At 58.6% G+C, this 19375-nt stretch overlaps 1 protein-coding gene across 5 annotated transcripts in view; it reads left to right on the forward strand.

Annotated features, from left to right (window-relative positions):
- Window positions 1-18982, forward strand: part of TRPM2 (transient receptor potential cation channel subfamily M member 2) — a 39683-nt gene extending 20701 nt beyond the window's left edge. For 2 of the 5 annotated variants that reach the window (XM_087817947.1, XM_087817948.1), the window contains 17 exons: window positions 353-465; window positions 958-1171; window positions 1831-1949; window positions 2428-2560; window positions 2917-3088; window positions 6713-6896; window positions 8180-8361; window positions 8630-8762; window positions 10823-10910; window positions 11332-11419; window positions 12057-12214; window positions 12934-13010; window positions 14274-14360; window positions 14906-15011; window positions 15769-15870; window positions 18066-18182; window positions 18640-18982. In XM_087817947.1, the coding sequence (XP_087674073.1) occupies window positions 353-465; window positions 958-1171; window positions 1831-1949; window positions 2428-2560; window positions 2917-3088; window positions 6713-6896; window positions 8180-8361; window positions 8630-8762; window positions 10823-10910; window positions 11332-11419; window positions 12057-12214; window positions 12934-13010; window positions 14274-14360; window positions 14906-15011; window positions 15769-15870; window positions 18066-18182; window positions 18640-18765 (2199 nt within the window). In that variant the 3' untranslated portion in view covers window positions 18766-18982. Of the gene's footprint in view, window positions 1-352; window positions 466-957; window positions 1172-1830; window positions 1950-2427; window positions 2561-2916; window positions 3089-6712; window positions 6897-8179; window positions 8362-8629; window positions 8763-10762; window positions 10911-11331; window positions 11438-12026; window positions 12215-12933; window positions 13011-13307; window positions 13410-14273; window positions 14361-14905; window positions 15012-15768; window positions 15871-18065; window positions 18183-18639 lie in introns of all 5 variants that reach the window. The other 3 variants (XM_087817946.1, XM_016213487.2, XM_087817945.1) reach the window with 3 other exon arrangements.
- Window positions 18983-19375: the final 393 nt, after the last annotated feature.

The following is a 19375-nucleotide window of genomic DNA, read 5'->3' on the forward strand; positions in this document are numbered from 1 at the left end:
TGTGTCATGCCGTGCTGGGACACGGTGGGGAGAAGTCCTGTCTCCCCCCCCCCCACGATGCTCAGAGGGGCCAGCTGGTGAGAGCCAGGGAAGATGGGCCCTGAGCCAGAAGCCCGGATGTGACACCCCTCTTCCCCGTTACCTTTGGGAGAGCCCAGCCTGTCCCACCTGGAGCCTCTCAGTTGGCGGGTGGTGGGGCCTGCCCTGTGCCACCCACTGAATCGCATGGTTGAGGGGCCCGGAGGGTGCTGTGCTTAGCGTGTGGACTCACCCTCAGGGGTGGGGCACAGGGTGGCCGAGGTCAGGGTAGGGTGCGGGGCCCACTGTCCTGAAGCTGGCCTCCTGTCTGCAGGCCTTCCTGACCAAGGTGTGGTGGGGCCAGCTGTCTGTGGACAACGGGCTCTGGCGGGTGATCCTGTGCATGCTGGTCTTTCCGCTGCTCTCCACTGGCCTCGTCTCCTTCAGGTGCCGCTGGTTGCGGGGCTGCGGGGCTGCGGGCGAGGCCCAGGGGCTCAGGACCTTTCATCCCAAATGCCCTTGCAGGGGGCAAGTTGCACCTATCCTCAGAGCTGTGACTGGATCCTAGAATGGTGGGGATGCATCTGGGCAGGAGGCAGAGGGAGGGGCCCCACTTGTGTGAAGTCCCCACCCTGCTCGAACACTTATCGTCCCCAAGCATTCACCTTCCCTGAGCATCCATCTGCCCTGAGCTCCCACCTGCCCCGAGTGCTCTGGTGGCCTGAGGATTTGTCATGGCCCTGGCGGAACCAGGCTGCAGGCTCTGTGGGGTCCTTGCTCTGCGGGGTGTCTGGTGGGACCCTCTGTTGTAGCTGCATATGTGGGCTATAGGGGGGTGCCTCCATTCCCTGCCACATGGTGTGAGCACATGCGGGCACCCCCAAGCACACGGGCTTGGTTCCCGTTGGCCGGGCCCCTCACAGCCTCGCTGTCACCCAGGGACCGGAGGCTGCGTGCGGTGCGGGGCCTGGCGCGGGTCCGCGCCTTCTTCAACGCGCCAGTGGTCGTCTTCCACCTGAACATCCTGTCCTACTTCTCCTTCCTCTGCCTCTTCGCCTACGTGCTCATGGTGGACTTTCAGCCCTCGCCCTCCTGGTGCGAGCGCCTCATCTACCTCTGGCTCTTCTCCCTGGTCTGCGAGGAGCTGCGGCAGGTACGTCCCGCCCTTCCTCGCAGCCCTCGGGGACCCCGTCCGCCGGTCCCCTCCCACCTGCCACAGGCTCGGTCGTTGTCTCACGTGGCCCGTGGCCCATTTTGCTCACACTGTGTAACCGCCACAGCCCGTCAGGACCTGGAGCAGTGGCAGGAGGTGCGGGCAGGTGGTGTGGCCGCCCTGTCTGCGGCCTCCCCCCTGAACTCCTCCCCCCACAGCCTCCTGCAGCCACGAGGGGCCAAGCTCCAGCCGCACGGGGTGGCCCCAGAACTGAGGGCACGGCCCTCTCCCTGAGTCAGTCTGGTGGTGCCGTGAAGAGACCTGGTTGTTCCCATGGGGCCACCTGCCTCACCCTGCAGCCGCCTAGGTCTGGGCTCTGGTACCCAGAGGGGCGCAGGGGGCCCCTGACAGGCTCCCATGGTCGCTCCAGAGGCTACCCCTCTTCTTGGAGCTGCTGCAGGAAGCTGGAGGGCGGGGTGAGCCGGCTCCTGACAGTGGGGCAGGCTGGGCTCAGGGCAGCCGGAGGAGGTGGTGACCCGGGTGGCGGAAACCCCTCCCCTCCCCAGCTAGCCTTGCTCTCCAGGAAGGAGCCGGTGTTTTGCATGGGGTAAGGCTAGAGTGACAGCAGGCCAGGCCTCCCCTAACGCGTCCCCTCGCAGCTCCTCTACCACCCCGACGAGTATGGGCTGGTGAAGATGGCGCTCCTGTACTTCAGTGATTTCTGGAACAAGCTGGACATCGCCGCCATCCTGCTCTTCATAGCAGGGCTGACCTGCAGGTGGGCATGAGACGCTTTCTCCCCTCGGGGCGCCCACAGGGTTCGGGACTGGGATCAAAACCGGCCACCTCGCGGGCTCAGCTACCTCTGTCACCCTGCCCACCCTGGGGACTGTGGGAGCAGAGGATGGCTCCTCATGTGCACAGGTGGGGTGGCTCCATTCTGCTGTGCCCTTGGCCTCTCCACTGCCCATGAAGGCCATGTGTGTCTGCCACCGTGCCACGGCCCACTTTCTCCGTCCTGCACAGCCTGGCTACCTGCCGGGGCTGGACTTCCAGAGCTTTCTGGAGAATGCCCCCCACACCTCCACTGGGGACTCTGCCCCCCGAGCTCACACCTAATTTTTAGTACCTTGGGGCCCAGGAGTCACCAGAGCCCTTTGCCTCCAGGGCACAGATGGGTTTGGGCAGGTGGGCGTGTGGCTGGGGACAGGCCCTGGGAGCAGCAGGCTGAGGTGCCCGCCTCTGCCCCGGGCCAGGCTGATCCCGGGACTGCTGTACCCCGGGCGCATCGTCCTGTCTCTGGACTTCATCATGTTCTGCCTCCGGCTGATGCATATATTCACCGTCAGTAAGACCCTGGGGCCCAAGATAATCATCGTGAAGCGGATGGTAAGGGGCGAGGGGCCCTGGCGCAGGTTGCAAGTGAGGTGCACCAGGGCTTAAGCACACCCCTCAGTTCCCACGTCCCTGCTTGCTCCTGGCTCCCACCTCCTGTCTCAGGTCTTTTCCTATATGTCACCCCTTCCAGGCACCCTGATCTGCACAGTGCATTCCTGGTCCCTGTTACAGCTCCTTTTGCTCCCCTCTGTGGGCCACGGTCACATCCAGCCCCTCCTACACATTGCGGGGTGCTCAGGACCCCACTGGGACACGGGGGCAGCCCCAGGGGCGCAGCCGGGAGGGCGGGGTCCGCCTGCGCCGGGGAGGGGGCGCGAGCGGCTACAGCCGGTGCCCTGTCTCCGCAGATGAAGGACGTCTTCTTCTTCCTCTTCCTGCTGGCCGTGTGGGTTGTGTCCTTCGGGGTGGCCAAGCAGGCCATCCTCATTCACAACGAGAGCCGCGTGGACTGGATCTTCCGGGGGGTCGTGTACCAGTCGTACCTCACCATCTTCGGGCAGATCCCAGCCTACATCGACGGTAGGCCGGGGCCCCGGCGGCTTGGCAAAGGGGCCCCCACTCCAGCAGGGGCCCTGCGAGCCCCGGGATGAGGAGGGGGCCCTGGGCGCTTCCCACCTGCTCGCGTTGCCCGGGCGGGAGCTCCCAGAGTTCCCCCGGCAAGAGGGCAGGTGCACACGCTGTCCGGTGGGGGGCATCAGCTGGGGCGCGGCCGCTGAGCTGTCCTCGAGCTCCGCCCGAGATCTGGGTGGGCTGAGCGTGGGGCGCTGGGGCACCAGCGACACCACCTCCCCAACATTGGTGCTTCCCCCAGTCAGACGTGGCTTCCCCCTTCCCTAGGTGGAGAGAACGCTTTGCATACTGAGTTTTTTCTTTATTTACTAATTTCAGAATCTAAAATTTAGTATCTACTTTTAGAATATTTGCACCCCCCCCAAAAGACGCCCACTATGAATTAGCAGTCACCACCCATTCCCTCCTCCGCTCAGCCACCGGCAACCTCTGTTCCACGTTCCGTCTCTACGGAGAGAACGTCCTTTGTGGACACTGCGTATAAATTGGCTAATGTGATACGTAGTCAGTCTTTTGTGTCTTGCTTTTACTGAGCAGAATGTTTTCAAGATTCGTCCATATCATAGCCTGTATCAATATTTCATTTCTTTTTTGTGACTGAATAATATTCCATTGTGTGGATAGACCACCTTTTGTGTCTTCCTCAGTGAGTGAACACTCGAGTTGTTTCCACTTTTTGGCTGCTATGAACAATGTACCTATGAATAGTTATTTATGAGTTTTGGGGTGGACATATTTTTATTTCTCCCGGATATATACCTACCAGTGAAACTGCTGGGTTAGATGGTAACTCCATGCTTGACTTTTTGAGAAAACTCCATTCCACAGCAGCTGCGCCATGTTTATCCCACCAGCAGTGCATGAGGGGTCCAGTTTCTCCGCATCTCCACCTGCACTTGTTACTGGCTGCCTTTTTTTGCTTCTAGCCGTTCCAGTGGGGTGAAGTTCAGTTCATCAGTCTTTTTTTATCATTTGTGCTTTTGGTGTCATATCTAAAAACCCACTGCCTAACCCAAGTCTGTGAAGATTTATGCCTGTGTTGTTATTGTTAGAGTTTTATAGCTTTAGCTCTTACTTGGGACCTTTGATCTACTTGAATTATTTTTGTATGTAGTGTTCTTTGGCATGCAGAGATCCAGTTATTTCTGGATATTTGTTGAAAAAATTATTCTTTCCCTGTCGAATTATCGTGGCATCTTTGCTAAAATCAATCAACCATTAATGAAAGAGTTTATCTCTAGGCTCTCAATTCTGTTCCATTGATCGGTATGTCTGACCTCGTGCCAGTACCACACTGTCTTGGTTACTGTAGCTTTGTAGTAGGTTTTAAATTCTGAAAGTCTGAGTCCTTCAACTTTGTTCTTTTTCAAGATTGTTTTGGGTCCCTTGGATCCACATGAATTTTTGGATCAGCTGATCCATTTTTCAAACAAACAAACAAACAAGGCATCTGGGATTTTGATTGTGAACATGGAATGTCTTTCCACTTATTTGATCTTAATTTCTGTCAATAACATTTTGTAGTTTTCAGCGTATAAGTTGTACTACTTTTATTAAATTTATTCCTAAGTGTTTTACTCTTTTTCATACTATTGTAAATAGAATTGTTTTATTAATTTTGTTTGGGATTGTTTACTGCTACTGTATAGAAGTATACCATATTTTGTATCCTGAGGCCTTGCCCAACTTCTTTTTAGTGCCAGTAGATTTTTTAATGAATTCCTTGGGATTTGCTCTATAGAAGATCATGTCATCTGCAAACAGAGAGACCTTTACTTGTCCTTTCCAATCTGGATGCCTTTTATTTATTTTTCTTGCCTAATTATCCTGCTAGAATCTCTGGTACAATGTTGAATAGAAGGATCTTAGGAGGTGGGAAGCTTTCAGTCTTTCACTATTAAGTATGATGTGGTGGGTTTTCTGTAAATGTCCTTGATCTTGTTCAAGAAGTGCCCCTCTATTCTGGTTTCTTGAGGGTTTTTATTATGAAAGGCTGTTAGATTTTGTCAAATGCTTTTCCCGTATCTATTGAAGTGTTCATATGGCTTCTGTTCTTTATGCTATTAATACGGTGGCATTATATTAATTGATTTTCAGATGTTAAACCAGCTGTGCATTCCTGGGATGTGTCTCACTTGGTCACAGTGTATAATTCTCTTTATATGTTGCTGGGCTCAGTTTCCTTTAAACAGGATTTTTGCATTTATATCCACAAAGGGTATTAGTCTGTAGTTTTCTTGTAATGTTTTGCCTTCTTTTGGTATCAGGTGATGCTGGCCTCACAGAGTGACTTAGGAAGTATTCCCTCCTTTTTTATATTTTGGAAAAGTGTGTGAAATACTGGTTTTAATTCTTCTTTAAACATTTGGTAGATTTTCCCAGTGAAGCCATCTGGGCGTGAACTTTTAAAATTACTAATTCAATCTTTTTACCTGTTATAGGTCTATTTGTACTTTCTATTTCTTCTCCAGTCACTTTTGGAGGTTTATGTCTCTCTAGGAATTTGTCTGTTTTTCTGTTACCGAATTTGTTAGCATACCGTTTTTTGTAGTATTTCTTTATACTACAAAAAGAAAGATTGGTAGTAATGTTCCCTCTTTCGTTTATGGTTTTAGTAACTTGAGCCATTTCTTTTTCCCCCCTTGATCAGTATAGATAAAGGGTTGTAATTCTATCGATCATTTTCAAGAACCAGATTTTGGGTTTATTCATTTTCTTTGTTTTTTAAAAACACATGTATTTTATTTTATTTATTTGCTTTCTGATCTTTCTTACTTTCTCCCGCTTGCTTTGGGTTTAGCCGGCTTTTCTCTTTTTAGCTCACTGAAGTGGAAGGCTGTGTTATTAGTTCAAGCTTTTCTTTTTAGTGTAGATATTTGTCACTGTTACAGTGAGTCTCCATCTCAGAAAACTAGTAACACTTTCAAAAAATATAATTACCACACAGTGCATACTCGTTGAAAAATTTTTAAATTTAAGGTAAGTATAAAGAAAAATGTGCTCCCTAATCTTACACCCCAGAGTTAACCGCGGTTAACGACTTGGTATGTTTCCTTAGGCCTGTCGCGCACGAGCTGAATCCCAGTGATGTTTTGTTATCTGGCCTCCTTTCTCTGCCGGTGTGGGGGCTGCGTTTGGTCTGTGGTCACCTGCTTGCCTCTCAGTACATCGCCTCTGCAGCATTTTGTCGTCTCCTGTCTCTTTCTCTTTTCAATAGTTGTTCGTTTTTCCCTGTTGAATTCTCTCCACTGCATGGGGCTCTCAGGCTGGGAACCTGTGTGTCAGCAATGACAGCAGCCTTCCTGGAGCCGGCCCCTGCCCGGGGCCTCGGAAAGGGCTGGTGGGGACGGCTGGGTCCTGGGCAGGATCACGTGCCAGCCTGGAGAGGAGGCTGGTTCCTGGGGCTTCCCTTGGCAGCCACACTCCCCTGCCCTCAGAGGATGCTTGGGGGTGGATGACCACCTCTTTTTGGGCTTTAGGGCTAAGCTGCCAGCTGAGGTCACCCAGATGCGCAGGTGTCCAGGCCTTGTGACTGCATGGTTTTCTTTGCCCCCTGCCCCATCCCCATGCTAGGTGTGGACTTCAACCCGGACCAGTGTAGCCCCAATGGCACCGACCCCTACAAGCCCAAGTGCCCTGAGAGCGATGCCACCCGACGCCAGCCCATCTTCCCCGAGTGGCTGACGGTCATCCTGCTCTGCCTGTATCTGCTCTTCACGAACATCCTGCTGCTCAACCTGCTCATCGCCATGTTCAAGTGAGCGCCGTGGGGGGCTCGCTCAGGCCGCACAGCTCACTGTCCTCCTGTCACCGCCGCCAACGGTGTGGGTGGAGCCTGAGCCCAGACCCGAGACCCTGGTGCTCTGGGGCGTCTTGTTCAACCCAGGCTGGAACGTACCAGCCACTCTCCCTGGTCACTGCTGCATCTGTCCAGAGCTCTGCTGTCGCGGGACCAGCGGCTCTGGTCATTTCAGCCCATGGACCATGCTGCAGGAGGCCGCGGGGGTCTGGGGGTGGGCAAAATCTCACTCTTCCCTGCTCCTGGGGTCTGTGGTGCTGTAGGAGTGGACTCCAGGTTCACGGTCAAGGAATCTCTGGGAGTCTCATGGAGAAGTCAGGCTCCCTGTAGGGGCTGGGGTAGGGGGGCAGCGGGATTCGCATGCAGGGCTCTTGGGAAATACATTCAGCTTCGCTCAGCCTCTGTCCTCTCGGAGAAAATACTATTTTGCAGGTTGTCTGTGTGCATGAAATAGGATCCTGAGGGTAGGAGCTTTCTGTGCAGGCCTCCCTCCCGCTTTGCAGATGAGGGAACCAGCTGGACAGGCAGTGGCCTGCCTGAGGTCACCCCTCACTGTGGAGAAACGCATGTCAGCACTTAGTAAAATGCTGCTCTCCCGGGCCCACGGGGCCTGTGGCCCTTGTGAAAATCTGTACATTCCTGGTTTGGGTGGGTGCCTCTCTCGTCCCCTTTTACCAGCTAACTTGCTGAGGTCGCCACTTTTTGATTTCCTGTGACAGACCCTGGAACTCTGATACAGAGGTCAGAGGGGACCACCGGGCAGGGTTCTGTCCCTGTAGTGAGTAAACCAAGCGTGTTTCTGCCCTGCTGGCCTCCCCGGGGCCTCTGGCCTCCGGATCCGCCAGGCCCGCCTGCAGGACCGCGGGCATGCAGAGAACAGACATGCCAGCCTGTTGAAGACACGGTCCCTCTGTTTGTCAGGTCCAGACAAACACTCCTTTCAGAGTTCAATGCCAGGACATGTCCATCTCCCCTCACGCGTGTGCTTTGTTTTATCACCGACCGGGCGTGTAAGCGCCACGTGCAGGTGCCCCTTCTTCCTTCCCACCACGGCTCTCAGGCTCGGAATCTGGGTCCGGCTAGTCAGTTGCCTTTTTCTGCCTCTAGAATCTCCCTCCTGGGACGTGTGTCTGTCTATGGGCGGCCCCCGGCCCCCAGGGCAGGGAGTGGGTGGGTAAGCGCTCTGGCCGTCCGTCCATTGCCATTCTCGCGTAACCAGCATGCTCCTCGCCTCCCGCCAGCTACACGTTCCAGCAGGTGCAGGAGCACACGGACCAGATCTGGAAGTTCCAGCGCCACGACCTGATCGAGGAGTACCAGGGCCGGCCCCCCGCGCCCCCCCCCTTCATCCTGCTCAGCCACCTGCATCTCTTCATCAAGAGGGTCATCCTGAAGATTCCCGCCAAGCGGCACAAGCAGCTCAGTAAGCCGGGCCCTCCCAAGTATGTGTGCTCTCAGCAGTCTCTGGGACCAGGGGTGGGCCCGGGGGGGGGGGGGGGCTGTGGTGGCTCCTTCTAGAACCCTGGAAGCTTGGGGAGGAGGCAGACAGTCCAGTCCCCTTGGGGCTGGGCGTGGATGAGCTCCTGCCACTGCTCAGGGGGCAGAGCCCCTCAGGAGGGCCCTCGAGTGGGCCGGAGCCTCCTCGCGTGTTCTCCGTGCACAGAGTCTGGGTCCCTCCATCTGCCCCCCAGAAAACAGGCTGGAGAAGAATGAAGAGGCGGCGCTCCTGGCCTGGGAGATGTACCTGAAGGAGAACTACCTGCAGAACCAGCAGGCCCAGCAGAAGCAGAGGCCGGAGCAGAAGATCCAAGACATTAGCAACAGGTCCGGAGGCCCAGGCGGCCCCCTCGGTGAAACGACGCAGCCCCATTCAGTTCTAAGACATACTAGAGACATAGCCCACCTGGGGGAGGCCCAGCAACTGGTCACCTGGGACGGGAGACCTCAGTGCCATGGTCCCAGCAATGCTACCAACACGGGGCCCGTGTCTTCCAGCTGACCCACAGCCCTCCCTCTGGGTCCTGGGAAGGCCGCCTGTGCTGTGGGTGAGGCTGACCCTGGAAGGCAGGGGCAGGTGGGCTGGCAGAGGGGCAGGTGGGCCCCTGCAGGAGGCCAACTGGAGGACTGGGAGGGCGGACAGTGAGCGGCTCCCGCAGGGCTGGGGTAGCCCGCCCAGCGCTCAGGCCCACTCAGCACCGTCCTCAGCTCCTCCCACCCCACTTCCTTCCAGGGTTTGAGGTTGGTGTTGGGGGAGAAATCTCTCAGCTCCCTTCTCTCCACCCCACCCCTCAGCCCTGTGGGCACTGGAGGACCTGGCTGCCCTGGACACAGACATGGAAGAGTTGGGTCCTGCTGCTTGTGTGTGTCTCACTATGGGCCAGGAGAAGGGAGGGAACATGGGGACATGTAGCTCTGGCAGCTCCTGCACCCGGCACAGAGGTTCCCGCAGGCCATGAAGAGGGTGTCCTTGGGGAGCAGCCAAGAGGGTGGGCTCCCTACCTCTCCTTAGAGATGGCGTCTGCCTTTCTCCACCTCTCTCAGCTCACCTGTGAAATGGTGACAGCGACAGTGCCCGTGGCCTGGAGTGGCTTCCAGAGCACAGGGGAGCATGTGTGAGGCCTGAGCACTGCCTGAGCTGAGACTGCCGGGCACCCATCCGCACTGGCTGTGTGTGTGGCTTTATGGCACATGGCACATGAGTGATGACGATGGTGCTCCCGCAGGGCACCTTCTCTCCCTGGGTCCACTCCCTGGTGAGGGATCCGAGGCCCAGAGGCAGCACGGTCCCCTGCTGAGCCGACCCTCCTGCACCCACACCCTGGGGCACCGGTGTGTTGGTGATGGGGTGGGGTCTCGGACAAGCTCCATCTGCAACTGGAGACAGTCCCGGCTCATCATAGTGACTGAGTCACGCAGCCAAACACACACTGTCGCCTTCTCCCCAGTCGCCAAGCAGCATATTCACCAGGCTGGCTGGGACGGGCACGGGAAATTAAGCAATACATAACAAGGGCGAAAGTTACCTCCCGGCCTTCAGTGGATATTGTCTTCCCTTTCCCTAGATAACCGTTCAGAGTGGGCTGCAGCCCAGCTCAGCATTCATTGCTGTTAAAATGGTTGCCCACGTTATCACAGACCAGTCTATGGTTGGCACCACAGGAGACAGGACGTGAAGACACCTGGCCATAGACAGGGGCTGGGTGGATTGGGCTTGGAATTATTATTATTATTATTTTGTTATTCCTCACCTGAGGGTATTTTTTCCATTGCTTTTCAGAGAGCATTTAGAAGGGAGGGAAGGAGGGAGGGGGAGAGAGAAACGTTGATGTGATAGACATTGATTGGTTGCCTCCTTCACGCGACTCAGCCAGGGGTGGGGAGTGAACCCTCAACCCAGGTACATGCCCTTGACCAGACACGAATCTGCAATCCTTCGGTCCGCAGGCCAGTGCTCTAAACACAGAGCCACACCGGCCAGGGTACCATGGAGTTATTTTAACCATAAACACAGCCAGCCAAAGTTGGGTGAGATTCCCACATTATAGCAAATCCGAGCAGTCATTCCCCAAATGACAGCACTGCCCCTCTTCCCTGCAAACCCCAGTGGTGCCCAGCGGTAGTTTGCTGGTGAGGGGCTCAGGCATGTGCGCACTCACGCCTGCCTCTCTCGCCCAGGATGCTCTGTGAGTGGTCAGTGGTGGCGGGAGCCTGGGGCATCCGCTGGCTGAGGTATTTCCGTCCTTGGGCACTAGGCAGCATCCGGTCTATACAGCAACGTGAACTGTAAATACTTTCAAATTAAGCGGAAGATGCCTGAAATTAAGGCTGGCGGAGCCCGGGCTGTTTCCTCCTATCCCCGCGGGCTCAGCTGTGCACTCTTCCAGGGTGGACTCCATGGTCGACCTGCTGGAAATGGACCGTCTGAAGGGCTCGGGCTCCATGGAGCAGAGATTGGCCTCCCTGGAGAAGCAGGTGGGTCTCGGGCTGGGGCCTGCATTCGTGGGCACAGATCTGATGGGCCTGGCTGGTCCCTATGCCATGTGATGGCTTTGAGAAGGAGTACACTGGGGAACAACCCAGAGAAGGAGTTTGCCGGGGCACCTACTGGGAAGAGGCTCCTTTTTTGTCCCCTGGAAAATCCCATCAGGGTTCCCTGGCCGAGCTCCAGCACCCTGCACTGCGAGGCACCACTCTCGTGCCCTCCTCTGGCCTCCTGCGACCTGTCCCGAGTCAGTTGCGGGTGCCCTCAGCCCTCCCACAGCCCTGGCTGCCCTCAGCCCTCCTGGCAGAGCCCTGCTCGTTTCCGCGGCTGCTTAGGGAGCAGGCAGCCAGAGGGGCGGGCCTGCTGTGTGGGGCTGGAGTTGACCAGATCTATTTGGGACATAATTTCCAGGTGGCCCAGACAACCAGAGCGCTGCACTGGATCATAAAGACCCTGAGAGGCGGCGGCTTTGGCTCGGAGGGGGACGCCCCTGTCCTAGGTGAGTGGGTGGCCGTGTGCTTTTGAGTCCAGGGACGGGAGGAGAGGCGGCGGGAGGGCTCTTGCTGGGCCTGGAGGAAGCTGTCGCACAGTGCGCGTGCGGCCGAGTCTCCTCTGACCTGACCAGGTTGGGGACTTTCCAGGAGGAGGCCTGGCCCAGGGGGGCCCGTCCTCCTGTGCATCATACTCCAGAGGGGGGCAGCTCCAGGCGATACCTGAGACCCAGCCACATGGCCTGGGTGACAGAAAGCAAAGCCTCTGTTCCCGAATTTGTGACCAGCTAGAAACCAGGCATGAGGAGCCCTCCTGGGGCTGCTGGCCCCCAAGGAACAGAGGTGCCTCCTTCATTACACGGTTTTCCTGAGGGCTTGAGTCCAGCTAGTTACCAGGACCCCCACTAGTAGCTGCACACGGAGCGTGCCGGCGGGGGGCATGCTGCCGGACCCTGACCCCTGTCCTCCCAGGGCCACGGTGCTGGGGGCCCCTGGGAGGATGTCCCTTCAGGGCTGGTGTTCGGCCTAGGCTAGGGGAAGGGGAGGCAGCCCAGTTTGGGGAAAGGACTGTAGAGGATGCCCTGTTCTATGGGCCAGATGCCTGGGCCTGGCGAGCTTTGCCCACGCTCGTGTGGCTGTCCCCAGCATCCCAGAAGGTCTCAGAGGGGCAGGACCCAGAGCTGGACAGCAGGCAGAAGGAGGAGGACCTGGGTGACACCCACCATGTGAATGCCCGGCACCTCCTCTACCCCAACTCCCCCATCATGCGTTTCCCCGTGCCCAACGAGAAGGTGCCCTGGGAGGTGAGTGCCGGTCCTGGCTGCATCCCTGCCAGCCTGGGGTGGCCGGTGTTCTGGGAGGGAGCTGTCTTGCCCTGAACCCTCAGATATAGCCGGGCACCGGGGTGGGCTGGCCCACTGTGGCCTCACAGGGACACAGTGGACTAATGAGGACACTGAGTCGTGCAGGTCCACACAGCTAGAGGTGGCGGAGCTGAGACCTGAGCCCAGAGCGATCGGTGGGCCTCTGATCCACACAGAGCGCCAACTGCCCATCACCTCTAGTGACCCCACTTGTCCCAGGTCCCACTGTTCCCAGTGCATGATCAGTGCCCCTTTCAGAGTGCCAGGTGGGTGAAAGCATTGGAGAGAGAGGGAGGGAGAGCAAGGGAGACATAGGTGATGGCATCCACCCCACCCCCAGACTTTGTGTCTGGCCTTTCTGGAACATTCCGGGCTGTTGCTCCCCTCGCCTCCTCCCGTCCCTGTCAGTGGGAATCCTCACCTCTCAAGTCCAGCATAGACCCCACCCGACCTGGGGAGGTTCCCCCAGACCGCCCGTTCCGGGGCCAGCCCCAGGCGTAGGGTCCGCCCCAGCTCAGGGCTGCCATGGGCGCCTTGGGGTGTCCTTGGGGTCCCTGGCTGTGAGCACTCAGAAGAGAAGCGCTGCCTGCAGTTGTCTAGGTGTCGGCCTTGAGCTTTGGGGGGCTGACAGTCTGAGGAGAGCCCCTTGTTTTGTGCAGACAGAGTTCCTCATCTATAATCCTCCCTTTTACTCGGCTGAGAGGAAGGACAAGGACTTGGTGGACCCCTTGGGAAAGTGAGTGGGCTCCTTCTCGGCCCTCCCACCCCTTTCTCACCCCCCCCCCCCGGGTGCTCCAGGGTGGCCGCCAGGACCCCCCCAGGGCGAGGGGCTGCTTCCTGCCTGGATAGGTTGCTGTGCTGTTCCCAAGGGCTGGGAACATGCTGGGAGGGGCATGTGGCCGGGGGTGCCTGCCGCCCTGGGAGGGGCCTCCTGTCCTCTGCTGGGTGCCTGTCCGAGGTGTGGTCGCCCCAGCCCTCTGCCCCCACCTTCTCGCCTTCTCTGATCGGGACCTGACTGCTCGTTTCCTCCCAGCGCCCTGGACCCTCTGACTGGGGTCACCTACAACGCCGTGGATGGGCCCAGGGACCGCCGGAGCTTCCACGGCAGCTACATGGTTCAGGACGGGTTCCCTCTGTGAGTGCGGCCCTGTCCTGCCCACATTGCCGCCCTCATTGGGGGCCTTTGGGGTTTTGCTTCTGGGATCAGGTTTTCTCTCTCGGGCAAACCAGGCAGCGGGAGCTTGGCGAAGGCTGACCATATGCCAGCCTGTGCCAGTCCCGAGCTCCTGGGTCAAAGGAGCCACCTGCCCTGGGCCTGAGGAGGAGGAAGGGGCTGGCTGGGGTCCATCAGAATCAGAGGGGGACAGATGGCCAGGGACATGGGGAACCCCAAGGAGTAGGCGGAGCAAAGGGCCTGAGGGAGGGGGAAGTGGCGGGCCCCCTGGAATGTTCTGGAAAGGGGTGCCAGGATCTAGAGGATGGGCTAGACTCATGGGCTGGGACAGCAGGTCAGACGCGGATGATGAATTTCTCCGTGCTGTTTTAGTGGTGGATTCACATGAACCAACTCCAGTGTCCAGAATTTGTTATTCCTAAGAGGACCTGGCAGGGCGAAAGGAGGCGGTCCTGCCCGGCGGGGAACACTATCCCCGTGTTAGTGTCCTGGGCTCGGGGAGCAGAGACGAGCCCATGTGCTCGGAACCGGTCTTCCCCCTCCGGATCCAAGCTGGTGTCTGTGGCCACAGCCATTGGATGCCTCTGGGTGCCTGGTCCTGAACCTGCACTGCCCTCCCCCCCCAGACGGGGTGTGGCACGATGGGGCAGTCCTGTGCTCTCTGGGGGACACGAAGGCCACTTTAACCCCTTCTGCATCTACAGTGGGGCCAGACTTTTGCTCCCAACTGACCCCATAGTAACCTGAGGCCCCCACCTTGGGTTCCCAATGGACTGGTTCTCCGAGTGGCAGGTGGCAGGCTGAACAGACCCCTCTCCATCCCAGGAACCCCATGGGCCGCACAGGGCTGAGAGGGCGTGGGGGCCTCAGATGCTTTGGACCCAACCACACACTGCAACCCGTGGTCACTCGGTGAGTATGCCAGTGACAATGACATGAAGTCACCCATTCATCTGAGGGACTCACCTCTGGGCCCCGCCCCATGCGCCCAGATTGCCCAGGGGACAGCTCTTATTTGGTACATGGCAGCAGCCTCCAGGTAGGGTCTGGGTAAACAAGATGCACCCCAAAACACAGGGCAGGAAGGTCTGTGCCCCCCTGGAAAAGCCCAGGCCCATTCCCCATCCCCACAGAGGCTCCCTTCCCTGCGGTCCCCTCCCTTAGAGCCCTGTGGGAAGAGAGCCAAAGTAACCAGGGCACCCTAACCCACATAAACTGAAAATACGGGGAACTCATAGGTGTGGACCAGGCAGGTCCCTAAAAAACATTCTCCCAGGAGTTGGCCGCCCTAGTGCTCCCAGTGGTCATGCGAGTGGGGAGGGCACCCTGATGGTTCTGACCGGAGCAGGTCCTCAGGAAGGGGGACAGGGCTGGGCCCCAGGGAGACGGCTTGGCCTGTGGTGCTGGCAGTGGGCTGACAGGCCCCGGCGGGAGGTGTGAGCTGGGTCCCTCTGCAGGTGGAGGAGGAACCAGGACGGAGCCATTTGCTGGCGGAGCATAAAGAAAGTGCTGGAGGTGCTGGTGGTGGAGGACGAACTCTCAGAATGCTGCGCCTTGCCCGGGGTGAGCCACCCGGCCGTCTGTCCATCCCTCGGTCATTTGTCCTTCTGCCATTCCATCCACTGGCTGAACGGCACCCACCTGTGGCCTCTGCCCTGGGCTGTTCTGGGTTCTGTCCCTGGTTCTTATGACAAAGCCAGGTACTGGGAATGTTCTGGAAGACCTGGTACCGCAGGTCTTCAGGCCCCAACGCAGATTCCGGGGTGCTGGGCAGCTCTGGCCCCTGCAGCCGTGAACCCTGCAGCTAGTGGGGGGGGGGGCTGCAGGGTTCTTCTAAGTCCGAGGCAGAATGGACATGGCATGGACTGTGAGGGACTTTGAATAACATACAGGGTGCCCTAGATACAGGGGTTGGGGTGGGGCCGTGTCCATAGGCAGGTGGCCTTAGGAATGACTGGAACCCAGGGTGGGGAGCAGAGGTAAGAGATGGGGTCTGAGGAACGCGAACAGTAAAAACACGGCCCAGGTGGTGGCCAGCTGGTGGAGGTCAGGGCGCTGGCACCTCCCAGGAGCTGAGAAGCACTGGCGCCCGCGTGCACCCCTCCAAGGCTGTGCCTTTGGCCTCACAGCCCTGCTGTGGAGCCGGCTGATGCGGGCAGTGGGCTCTGGGCAGTGTCACTCTGGCCCTGAGACAGGCTGCCAGACGCTTGTCGGCCTACGGCTCTGGGGGTCTGGCTGGCTGCCCAGCAGGGCTTGTGGCCAGTGGAGGTGGGTCCCTGGATGGCCTTGGGGACCAGCGTCCGCCTCCCTCTCTGCTCAGGGCTCCTGTGAACCGGGAGAGACGCTGCCTCGGAAGCTGAAGCAGGTCCTCCAGAGGGAGTTCTGGCCTGGCTTCGAGAACCTGCTGATGCAGGGCACGGAGGTAGGTGGTCCTGCTGTGTGTCCTGAGCCCCCGCAGTGCGCTGGCCGTGAGGGCTGCAGGGTGAGCCGGGGACACAGGAACCGCTCCGTCCCGCATCTCCAAGCTCCCGGTGGAAGGAGCTGGGGCCAGGGCACGTGGCCGCAGCTTGGGGCCTCCTCGCCTTCCCTCTCTGTCCCGATTGTCCTCTCTCTAAATCAAGGGGGCAGGCCTGGGGTCCACCCTGTCTTCCCACACTCACCGTTGCCCTGAGCACAGCTGGCTCTCAGGAGGACCCTCAGCATCGGTGCCTCCCAGGGCAGAGGGGTTTGGGGATGCCAGTCCCCGGCTGCCAAGCCCTGTCGGGGACATGAAGCTGGGTCCCCACACGTTTGTCAGGCCTGCTTGCCTTATTGAATCCTTTCTCAATTACAAAAGCAACACGTGTTTGCTATGACACCCGAGGGCAGCAGGGTAGACAGTGAACATCGAGGCCGCCTCTACCCCAGCCTGGTGCGCAGGGCGCAGGCGCCTGGTCACTTCCTCTCGCGCTGTGCGGCGTGGCCCTGGCTCTGCCCGCGCTCAGGCTCACACACGCTCCCCCAGCAAGAGGCCCCGGGTCAGGCTCAGGCTCAGGCTCAGGCTCGCACAGGCTCCCTCAGCAGGAGGCCCTGGCTCAGGCCCCGGCTCAGGCTCAGGCTCAAGGCTCAGGCTCAAGGCTCAGGCTCAGGCTCAGGCTCAGGCTCAGGCTCAGGCCCCGGCTCAGGCCCAGGCCCAGGCTCAGGCTCGCACAGGCTCCCTCAGCAGGAGGCCCTGGCTCAGGCCCCGGCTCAGGCTCAGGCTCAGGCTCAGGCTCAGGCTCAGGCTCAGGCTCAGGCTCAGGCTCAGGCTCAGGCTCACACAGGCTCCCTCAGCAGGAGGCCCCGGCTCAGGCTCAGGCTCAAGGCTCAGGCTCAAGGCTCAGGCTCAGGCTCAAGGCTCAAGGCTCAGGCCCAGGCTCAGGCTCAGGCTCAGGCTCAGGCCCAGGCTCAGGCTCAGGCTCAGGCTCAGGCTCAGGCTCACACAGGCTCCCTCAGCAGGAGGCCCCGGCTCAGGCTCAGGCTCAAGGCTCAGGCCCCGGCCCCGGCTCAGGCTCAGGCTCAAGGCTCAGGCTCAGGCTCAGGCTCAGGCTCAGGCTCAGGTTCAAGGCTCAGGCTCAGGCCCCGGCTCAGGCTCAGGCTCAGGCTCAGGCTCAGGCTCAGGCTCGCACACGCTCCCTCAGCAAGAGGCCGCGCCGCCTCCTTTCTCTCCTCCTTGCTGTCCACGTCATTGGCCTTGGTCATATTTTTAGGTCCACATTTACAAATTTCCCTCTTTCTCAAGACTATATAATGTTCTGTAGACTGTATGTATTTTGTGCCGTGATTTGTTTAAACAGTCCTCTAGGTGGCATCTAAGCTGCCCCCGTCCTGTTCCTGCCAAATGTGCGGATGTAACCGGTGATTGCTAGAAATTTCAGTTTTAACCTGCAAACCTGGCAGGTCCACATGGCTTGTCCCATGTCCCACGGTTTGTCCCTCTGGGACACTGCCATCTCCCTTTTCCTTACTTTGTAAAAATAATTAGTTTATTGATCAAGGTGATATTCGAACAGCATAAAATTAACCATTTTAAAGCAAACAGTTCAGTGGCATTTAGTCCACTGTCGGTGTTGTGTGACCGTCACCTCTATCTAATTCCAAAACATTTCCGTCACCCCAAAAGGAGACGCTGCACCCCATCTGCAGCCACTTCTTCCCCTCCGCCAGCCCCGGGCCACCACTGATCTGCTCTCTGTCTCTGGGTTCGCCTGTTCTGGACGTTTATCTTAAGTGGAACGCACAGCCCGTGGCCTTTAGTGTCTGGCGTTTTTCACTTGTCTGATGTTTTCAAGGTCCGCCTTCATTTTTAATCCCTCTGTGGACAGTCCAGGTGGGTCTGGATGCCAGGCAGAGGCCAGGAGGGAGATGAGGGAGCCTGTGGGCCCCACAGTGTGCTGGTCAAGGCTGAAGCAGTGTAGGGAAGCAGCTGGGCAGACAGGGAGAGAGCCAGGCCAGGGGCTTGCGTGCTGTGGGCAGCTGTGCTCAGCATGTCCCAGGCCCGGACAGGGCTTGGGGACAGCGAGGTCCCTTGCTCTAGAAGAAAGCCGGCAGGGCTTAGGGTCCGATGGGTGGACCGGCTCACCCTGTGCTGCCTCCCAGGTGTACAAAGGCTACGTGGACGACCCTCGGAACACGGACAACGCCTGGATCGAGACAGTGGCCATCAGCATCCACTTCCCAGACCAGACAGACGTGGAGCTGAAGAGGCTGAATTCTGTATGGGGCTCGGGTTGGGGGAGGTGTGGGGCCTGCAGGGAGGGGGCTGATGGGCTCTGGGGCCAGGGCCAGAGCTGGCCAGGGACCCTGAGATGGGGCCCCCCTTTGGCCCCCAGCTTGCAGCGGGGGAGGCTGGTTTATATACCTTTTGGGGATACTGTCCCCTGTACTCACATGTCCCTAATCCAGAACTGGGACCAACAGGTCCAGGGCATAAACCCAGGACCTTATCTGCAGGACAGAACACTTCAGCGTAAACTGCCTGCCCTGTTTTCACTCGAGGGCTTTCAGGGCCCTGTGGATGTTTTCTGAGTTGGGCCTGAAGTAGGCGGTTTTGATCCCCTGTGATGAAAGCCCAGGCGAGACCACAGCAAGGCCCGGAGATGGGGGGGCATGTGATGCTTGGGGTGCTGGATGGAGGCGCAGCTCCAGGTCAGCATTGCTTCTGTCCTTGCAGCACCTGCATGCCTGCGACCCAGGGGTGTCCGTCCGATGGCAGGTCGTGGACAAGCGCATCCCACTACACGCCAACCACAAGGCCATTCTCCAGAAGGTGGCCACTCTGTTTGGGGCTTACTACTGACCGCAGGCTCAGGCAGGGCTGGTCAGTCCTCGGCCCCTGGAGACTTCGGCTGCACGGATGCAGCTGTGGACCTCGGCAGACGAGGGCACTGGGTGATGTGGTTTGGGGATCTGCCACCCCTCACTGCCAACTTGAATCACCCACCAGACGAGTTTGTAACCAGAAGGCGGTGGCCAGGCGCCCTGAGAGGGGAGCCAAGGCAGGGGACAGGCTGGCTCTGGTCACACTGCATTTCCTCAGGGTTGTGGTGGCCACGGGACCCCACCAGCCATCACTGCCTCTCCTGAGCCGGCAGGTGGCAGGTCCAGGGACTGGGTCTCCTGGCAGCTTTGGCTCTGGCCAGAGTCAAGTCCTTCCTGCTGATGCTGTCGTGAGGAGCAGGTCCCCCACCAGAGGTGCATCGGCCTGAGGCTTGTGTTTCCTAGAGAGTTGGGGTTCCCCTGTGGCCCCCTTCTCAGGCTTTGCCTTCAAGATTGCCTCCACCATAACCTGACTCAGACCTTCCCCTGGCCTGGGTGGGCACCGTGGGAACCCCAGTCCACAGCTGGGTCACCATCAAAGCTGAGTAGGGGCAGGAGGCCGGTGAGTGCAGGCCTTCCCCAGAGACACA

This window comes from Miniopterus natalensis, chromosome 6 (assembly GCF_054644295.1).
Source record: "Miniopterus natalensis isolate mMinNat1 chromosome 6, mMinNat1.hap1, whole genome shotgun sequence".
Taxonomy (NCBI): domain Eukaryota; kingdom Metazoa; phylum Chordata; class Mammalia; order Chiroptera; family Miniopteridae; genus Miniopterus; species Miniopterus natalensis.